Source organism: Embiotoca jacksoni, unplaced genomic scaffold (genome assembly GCF_022577435.1).
Source record: "Embiotoca jacksoni isolate LCO1_2020_lvr unplaced genomic scaffold, fEmbJac1.0.p SCAF_91, whole genome shotgun sequence".
Lineage (NCBI taxonomy): Eukaryota > Metazoa > Chordata > Actinopteri > Embiotocidae > Embiotoca > Embiotoca jacksoni.
In genome coordinates, this window is record NW_027185449.1 from 742,532 (window position 1) to 751,110 (window position 8,579).

Consider the following 8,579-nt stretch of genomic DNA (forward strand, 5'->3'; position numbering starts at 1 on the left):
TAAACAGAAGTTTTACATGTAAAGTGAATACCAAAAAAAATAAAAAATAAAGGAAAAAAAAACACCAGAAATAACTTAACTCAGGCTTTTCAAAGTGGCAAAAAAAAAAAAAAAAAAAAAAACCCCAACAGACTAACACAGCATGTAAATATCCGTTAACCTGAGACTCTTATGTTTCACAGTGTACAGTTATGGGAGCCATTCATCAACATAGCTGCTTATGTATTTTTACCAACTGCGGTCTAAAAAAAAAAAAAAAAAAAAAAAAAAAAGGCCGCTCGATGACCAAAAAATAACGCTTTCAAGACTCTGCGTGGTAAAAAAAAAACAAACAACAAACAACTAAACTGGTGAACGGGGACTAAATGATACAGCAGCACCAGTTCACACACCGACAACAACTGCGTGAAAGTTTGTTTTACAGCTGATGGATTTGAGGCAACGTTAAAGCAGATGACGGGCAAAAAAAAAAAAAAAAAAGTTCTGTGTTTTACAGAAATAATAATAATAATAATAATAATAATAATAATAATAATAACAATAATAATAAAAAAAATGGGCTTGTAAAGTACGTCGAATAAATCAGCAACCCAAAAAAAAAAAAAAAAAAAGTATTACATTTAATCAGTAGTGGTAAGTTCTGCGTCACCAGATGAGTTTTATATTCCGTGGCGTTTAGACAAAGACGCGTCCATCTACTACTCCGACTCCCCCTAAAAAAAACAACAACAACAACAACAACAACCATCCGTCTCTTGTTCGGTCAACGAGGTTCTGCAGGCTCAGTTGACATGATAGCTTCAGCAGCTTTACAAAAAACAAAACAAAACAAAACAAAAAAAACATAAGTGTCTAGAGCACAACATGAGGTAGAACACTTTTCCAACACGCACAGAAAGGAATCGTTGCTGTGGCCCGTTTGTAAACTACTGGGCCGAAGCCATCAAGTCTATTTTACAGAAACTCCCCACCGTCCAGTGCTTTGGAGAGGAAAAAAAAAAACAAAAACAAAAAAAACAGAATAGTGCGTAATTACTGCCTGGACATCAATAGGAAGTGAACGGAGCAGCAATCTTTTTTTTTTATTTTTTTTATCATCTCCACACTAAATTCTCTTAGGTTTTAGCTTCATTTTCATGTACTGAAAGTTTACAGATATATTTTACGTCTCTGCCACCCCCCCCCCCCCCCCACACACATAGCTTCTTCTTTTTTTTTTTAACTGTTACGTCACTGACAGATAACTGAACATTAGTGTGGGTCCGATGTGGGCGAAGCAACAGTTTGGAGTGAAAACAAGAAACACCAGTGCACAAAATATTTCCAAAGAGAGATGATCTGCACTTTTCTATATATATATATATATATATATAAAAAAAAAATAACAACAACTAAAGTACACTGAAATCTTGAGCCCTGAAATGTCTGTGCAACGCAAAATTTTCTTCCACTGAAAAAAAAACCAACAAAAAAAACCATCTTAAATTAAGGGGAGCATCGACACACTTTGAGCGCAAACCATCTCTCTTATTGAAGTCAAACATTTAAACAAGTTTTCCGAGAAGTTCTCCAAAATAAGGTAGCAGCACGGTTTAAATCTAGAAAGAGGAGGAGGAGGGGGAGAAAAAAATAGATTTTTAAATGTAGATCAAATGCAAGGCACATTTTATTCTTTATTTACCCTGCTGTGTGTATTTAAAAAAATATTTTTTTGTCAGCGGTTTACCTCGGTGCTTTTTTTTTTTTTTTTTTTTTTTTTTTTTTACTTTAGGTAGTTTTGTCAGTGGTCCCGTAGCGTAGATTTGGGAATGAGGGGTCTCTCCTCTGCAGGTTGGGTAGACTGGGTAAGTGTTGGTACAGCACAGTTCTGCCCCCTGAGAAGAAACCTTTAACATTAACTCTGCAAACCTGCCGCGATAACGCAGATGTAAAAAAAAAACTAAAAAAAACATGGAGACAAATTTATCAGCTGCTTTCAGCGGTTGCTATTTTGGTGGTGATGATTTTTTGTTTTGTTTTTCGGGACGCGTTGCTACGTACCTGCTCTTGGGTTGGCCAGGCCTCCGTGACCGGGGTTTCCCGGAGCGCCGTGGTAGAGCACCGCCAGGTCGCTGGGCGTGTAGGAGCGCAGGAGGTTCATCATGCTCCAGTCGGTGTTCAAACCTCCTCCGAGGGGCGACGGCGTGCTCTTCGCGGCGCCGAGAGCCTCGGGAGCGGCGGACGGACCCGAGCCCTGCGGTGCCGCTTTCGCGCTTCTCCCGGCCGCGAGCAGCCAATTGGACCCGTCCCCCGCCGGTCCCCTGAAGCCGGACTTCTCGCCGGGGTCGGCCTCCCTGCTCGGAGGTGCCGAGTACTTCAATCTCTTGCTGGACGGTCCTCCGAAATCCATCTGGGGGAGGCTCCCGAATCGGCTCGACAGGCACAGCCTGGCGGCGTCCGAGTGCCAGAGGGCCCCGCTCATCGCCGGGTAACTCCTCTCGCCGATGCCCACTCGGTCCAGGGGCGCCGGACGGTCCGGGGGGGCCGGACGGTCCGGACGGTCCGGGGGCGCCGGACGGTCCATGACGTACTTGCTGGCCGCGTTGGGTTTCCTCATCATCTCCGGATACCTGGAGGGTTCCTGAGCGGGATGCGACCGCTGGGCCTCCTGGACGACGTCGTGCGCGGCCGCGTGGACCGGCGAGGGTTTGGCAGCGGGAGGATTCGGATTCGGATTCGCGGGCGTCTTTTCTTGAGGTTTGTCCGGCTGGGGGGGCGGAGACTTGGTCCGACGAGGGTAGCGCCTGTCGGTCGGGACGAGCGGCGCGACGTCTTTCCCTTCGAGCGCCGGGGGGCAGCCCGTAAAGCGCCCGTGTCTCACGCCGCCTCCGGACGACCTGTTCCTTTTGGTGCCGTCGGACTTCTCTTTGTGAGTCAGCTTCTTGTGCATCGTCAGAACCTCCGGGTAAATGGTTTTATACGCACAGGACGAACAGGCGATTTGAATTAATGCGTTTCTGGGCTCTGCGCCGGCGGGGATGGAGAGGGACACTTTTAAGGACAGGTTTAACGGGGCCTCCGAGTCCTCGTCTTTTATCTCCCCCGTCCCCCTGCCCGGGTTAACGGGTACGGGGTACTTTATGAGCACGTCGTCGGTCGGGGAGTACGCCGAATCGGCGGTTAATTTCTCGTACTCGGCCTTCACCTGGGCGAGCGGTTTGCCGAGTTTGTTGCCGTCGAGTCGGTCCTCCGACCGGACTCCGGGGACCCAGAGCTTGGATCTGCTCGAGGCCGGGTTTTCGCCGTCGTTCCCGTGTTTTGGGTCGCTCGGGGACGGCAGCGACGGCGCCGGTCGGCTGGGGATGTCCATGTAAGGTTTGTCCTTGTGACGCCGATCCAGGTGATACTTCAGCGAAGTCTTCTGGGCCGCGGCGTAGTCGCAGTAAGCGCACTTGAACGGTTTCTCACCTGAAAGGTATATACGTTTAAAACACAAAGTCGCGGTTCGAAATCTGCCGCGAACAATTCGACATCATTTTATAAGTCTCGTATTTATAAAATAATCAGTGGAGGTGAAGGCGGAGTTACCCGTGTGGGTCCTCAGGTGAACCGTGAGGTAGTAGCTGGATCTGAACGACTTGCCGCAGTAACTGCATTCTTTTGATCGGAGTTTCGCTCGATCAAAACCGTCCTCACCTTTGAAAAGTGGAAGCAAATATTTCAGTGAATTCAACACAGAAAGGAGGACAGAAAAAAAACAACACACACACACGGTGTTATCACCCCTCCCACCAGCAGAGGGCGCACTTGTTAGCAGCGTTCTTCGTATGAAACCAGTGGAGAGACAGCACGAGTCAAACTCACCTGAACCCATGTTTTCCTCAAAGCCCTCCTCGGACCCGTCCTCCGCCTGGTCCACCGAGCCCGTTCTGGACAGCTTCCCGTCCACAGAGAGAGTTGGACTTTCTTCCCCGCCCCGCTCCCGCTTGTGGACTCTGGAGTGGAGAACGAGCTGGTGGTAGGTCCTGAAGGTCCTCTGACATTCCTCGCAGGTGGTCGGCCTCTCTTTGTCCTTGTGCTTTTGCATCAGGGACCTTCGCTGGCGCTCCGGCCGTTCTTCAGCAGCCTGCTGCTGAGACCGGACCTCTCGCCCGGGTCCCTCTTTCGGCGTTTTGTCTCCGTGGGCCTCGGACCAAATCTGAGTCAACTCCTCCTTGTCCGAGCCGCAGTCTTCGTTGTCCGTGCTGACCTCCAGGCCGATGTCTTTGATGTTATTGGGACCCACCGCCACTTTCCCCTTCGTGGCGAGTTGCCAGGCCTGGTACGTGTTGAACGGGTCGAGCTGAGGAATCCATTTCGACGACCGCGCGTTTCGCAAACCGCTTCCTGACGAGCGGCGCTCGAGGTTCAGGCCGTGAAGAAACGCTTCCTGTGTGGCGAGGTGGCCGCTGTCGCCATCCGCCTCGTCCTTGTCCCCGTCTCCGTCTCGGTCTCTGCCGGGCTCCGCCTCTCGGTTGTGCACTCTGCTGTGCTCCACCAACGCGTCGTAGTCGGGGAAGAAAAATCCGCAGACCATGCACATTTTGTAAACCGTGACGACCGGCTCCGAGGCCGCCTCCTGGACGGCGCCATTGACCGTGGCCGGCGTCTCCAGGTCCTGCTGGGCCTTGCCCTTCGCTCCCGGCTTCACGTGCATCTTCATGTGGTTCTTGAGGAACCACGGCTCCCTGAAGCGCCGCCCGCAAACGGCGCAGCAGTACGTGAAGTAGTCCTTGTGCTTCCTCGTGTGGCTCTCCAGCTCGCCGGCGTCCTGCGAGACGTGGCCGCACACGATGCAGCTGCGGACCTCCTCCTCCTCCTCCTCCGCCGCCGCCGCGGGGAGGTCGCCGGGTTTGGGTCGCGGCCTCTCCCCCGGGATCCTGAACTCCGCTTCGACCCGAAGCACGGCGGGCTCGAAGAACGTGGTGGGGTGCTGCGTCAGCACGTGGGGGCCCAGCTCGTCCTGGTGAGCGAACGTCTGGTCGCAGAACATGCACGCCAGCGGGACGCCTCCCGCAGACTGCGACGCCGCCTTCGGCGAGCGGGTGCCCTGCGGCGTCACGCTCGAGCCGGGCCGCGGGACGCTCACGCCGGGCCGCGGGACGCTCGCGCCGTTACTGGGAAGAACATCTTCGGCGACTCCGTCCGCGAACGGCAGCAACAAATGAGTCAGCATTTTTGGTTGTTTTTTTTTCGTCCTCTCACTGTCCAGATTATTAGGGAACCTGGAAAAGACGGGAACAGTGACTTTAATACCAAAAGCCAGACAGTCGAGACACCAAACTTCATATGAATAGATTAAATTACACAACAGAAAGAATTGTCTTTCCTTATACTGAAACAGGAAATGGAGCTTCTTTTTTTTTTTTTTTTTTTTTTGCAATCAACTACAGACAACTCATTTCCTCTACGTGCAGACAACTGATAAAACAACCTTTTCCTTTCTGCTTTATCCTACTTTTAAGTGTATATATATATATATCTACGTATATATAGTTGAGGACTCAATGAGAGATTTCGGTTTGTTTAAAATCAGCCTAACTTCACTGTGATAATAAAAATACAGCATAGGTTCATTATGTCATTCCAGTTAAGATTAAAACGTGTTTTGTTATTAAAACAGATTGTTCTTGAAAACTAATTTGACATTTGTGACTGCTGGCTGAAGTTCAACGAAGACATTACGCCACTATTGTGACATTTCAGGACGTTTTCTGAGCGACGTAAATCTTCTTCGCTTTGCGGCCTTTTTTTCTTCTTTCTTTTCCTAATCACGTCCAAAATTCAGTCTTAAAATGACATTTATGGACTTGCCTTGATCGGCATTTAAAAACACGAAACAGCAGCCCCCCCCCCCCCCACCCCCCCAAAAAAAAAAAAAAAAAAAACTTTTTAAGAAGTCTTCCTATCCCACACGTTAACGGCTCCTGGCGTTCAATCTTTTGTTTTCTGATCAACGGGACAACCTCTTGAGTGGCTTTGTCGTCGCAGTTACTTCCACCATGTTTAATGAACCAAAAAAACAAAAAAAAAGAAGTTAAAATCTCATCAAATACTTTGATTGGCTCCAGAGTGCAGTAACTGGGTTCACAAGTTCAAAGGCCAGCTGTTAGCATCTGTATATATATATATATATATATATATATATATATAAATGCAACCTAAAGCCATAATAATATAACATGGCAGCTGAACAACGGGGTTGATGAGTGGGGGAGGGGGGGGGGGTGATCCCAAACAGCCAATTATGTCCAATTACATAATATATTTGCGACATAACCTCCTAACCCTGGTGCATAATTTACTATTGATTATTAGCAATTGTAGTTTGTTGGTACTTTTGGCCTCGATCCAGGTGAGCACAGGCGACTCGGCGGAGCGTTAATGAGCCTGTGATTTGTGAGTACACGCATGCTTTGTGCGAGGCAGCGTTTAAACGTCAAGCCACCTTGTTATTCAAGCCAGCACAGCAGCTCTCGTTAAGACCATTAATTACTGGGGGGGGGGGTTGGGGGGGGGGAAATGCCCGAAGTAACACTAAACACGTAACTTTCAATAAAGTTAATTGATCGGCTATTACATTTCTATACGTGCATTGTAAGCACGAGCACGAGGAATTCGTTACTTCGCTGCTGCTTTTTTTTTTTTTTTTTTTTTTTAAAGTCATACAGATCGATATCAGTTAACTGATTGGGAAGCTTACAGAAGCTGAATTTATTTATTTATTTTTTTGTTTGTTTTAAAAAGCAGCGTGAGTTCAATTTAAAAAAAAAAAAAAAAGTACAAACGACGACGACCGACGTTATTTTTCGTGACAACAAAACCGCTGCAAACAAAAACAAAACGTTTAAACGTGTGTTGTTACTTTACGTTTCAAAAAGTTTAACCCGGAGGAAGTAACAACAAGCGAGCAAAAAAAAAAAAAAAGCTAACGACGCCGAGTTGCTTTTAAAACACCGAACTCGTCCCAACGACTTCTTAACGTTTGCAAACAAACAAACATTACAAAAAAAAAAAAAAAAAAAAAAAAATTAACACCACAAAAAAAAAAACAAATAACAAAACAACCGACGCCGGTTTTTTTTTTTGTTTTTTTTTTTGCGTCGTCTTCGAACTTCAACCCCCTAAAAAAAAAATAATAATAATAAATAAATAAATAAATAAAAACTTTTACCTACCAACTCCGAAAGAGTTTCCGGATTAATGATAAAACGCGAGCGAGCTGGAAATCAGTTGAGCTTTTCTCCGGGCTCGTTTTTTGGCGAGCGAGTTGCTCCTCCGGTTCACACGCCGTCGCAAGCCCCTTCTCCTCCTCCCTCCCTCCCTCCTTCCTCCCTCCTCCCTCTCCTCCCTCCCTCCTACCTCCTCCTCGCGCTTTTGCTCGGACAAACTCACCTACTCGATTGTTTGGATCATATTTGTTCGACTTGGCGGAGTCCTCACCGTGCAGCTGTTGAGCTCTGAAGGACGCGCGCGCAACTTCTCCAACGAGTCGTAAAGGGAAGAGCGAGCGAGCGAGTGAGTAAGAGAGAGAGAGAGAGAGAGGCGTGCACGCGCTTCCATCTCCCCACACACACACACACAGAAAAAAAACTCCCCCCCCCCCCCCAAAAAAAAAAACCCATAGGGCAGTCACGTGATCCCGACTAACAGAAACGAGGGGGGGGGGGGGGGGGGTTCTTTAACTGATGGGAAAGAAAAAAACAACAACAATAATAAAGGTGTTTGTTTTATCGCGTTAATATATATGTATTCTTACCTGTGCGTTTACACAGGTGAGGCCGTCTTTAATTTAATAACGGTCACGTGGGTGGGGAAGGAAGGAAGGGAGGAGGGGGGGGGGGAGGACTTTCTTTTAGGGTCTACTTTCTATTTTAAATCACCAAGGTTGCAGTGTACTATTAGTGTACGGTTGAAGTCTGTTATTATGTTGTTTTATTTATTTATTTTTTTGTCGATAAATGCGACTAAAAGTTGCTTGAAACGGTCACAGCGCGAGGTAACGTTGACCGGGAGGCGACACAAAACAACCGTTTGATGCGTGAAGTGACTTTGCATTGGATTTACCACCAACGACCAAACGAGAAAAAAAACAAAACAAAAAGAAAAGAAAAGTGTCTTCCACGTTTCACGTCACGCACCAGCTACCATGTGGAGGGGTGGGGGAGGGGTGTGCACATTTTCACAGTTACATGAGGTTTTTTTTTTGTGTGTTGTTTTTTTTTTTTTTTTTGCAGAAGAAGGTCGGTTGGTTGAGTCATGAGAAAATGTCAGGTTCCTCCTATTTATTTCACGACGTAAAAAAAAAAAAAAACAACAACATAAAGCAGGACAATTTCACATCCAATTCCAGTCATCGGCCCTTTAAATACAACGAGCACGGTTGTGGATGTAAACGTGTGTGTTTGATCTTGGAGGGGAGGGGGGGCTCTTTTTGTTGTTGTTGTTGTTGTTGTTGTTTTAGAAAAGAAAAGTCTCATAATGTTAAAGCTGTAACACAGTTAATGACCTGTGAGATGTTTGTGAGATAATGACCATCACCTACAGTAGCCCCCCTCCTC

At 47.3% G+C, this 8,579-nt stretch overlaps 1 protein-coding gene across 3 annotated transcripts; it reads right to left on the reverse strand.

Annotated features, from left to right (window-relative positions):
- Positions 1-1,734: 1,734 nt before the first annotated feature.
- On the reverse strand, positions 1,735-7,524 carry znf217 (zinc finger protein 217). 3 transcript variants are annotated; one of them, XM_069141809.1, is made up of 5 exons: positions 7,414-7,524; positions 3,844-5,243; positions 3,568-3,675; positions 2,041-3,447; positions 1,735-1,874 (listed from the first exon to the last, which is right to left on the reverse strand). In XM_069141809.1, exons 2-5 carry the CDS (start codon positions 5,192-5,194, stop codon positions 1,768-1,770), a joined length of 2,973 nt encoding a protein of 990 aa, XP_068997910.1. In that variant the 5' UTR covers positions 5,195-5,243; positions 7,414-7,524; the 3' UTR covers positions 1,735-1,767. The 3 variants fall into 3 exon arrangements, with proteins under 3 accessions (XP_068997910.1, XP_068997908.1, XP_068997909.1); XM_069141807.1 differs by having other exon boundaries at positions 1,735-1,886; XM_069141808.1 differs by lacking the exon at positions 7,414-7,524 and adding an exon at positions 7,197-7,298 and having other exon boundaries at positions 1,735-1,886.
- Positions 7,525-8,579: the final 1,055 nt, after the last annotated feature.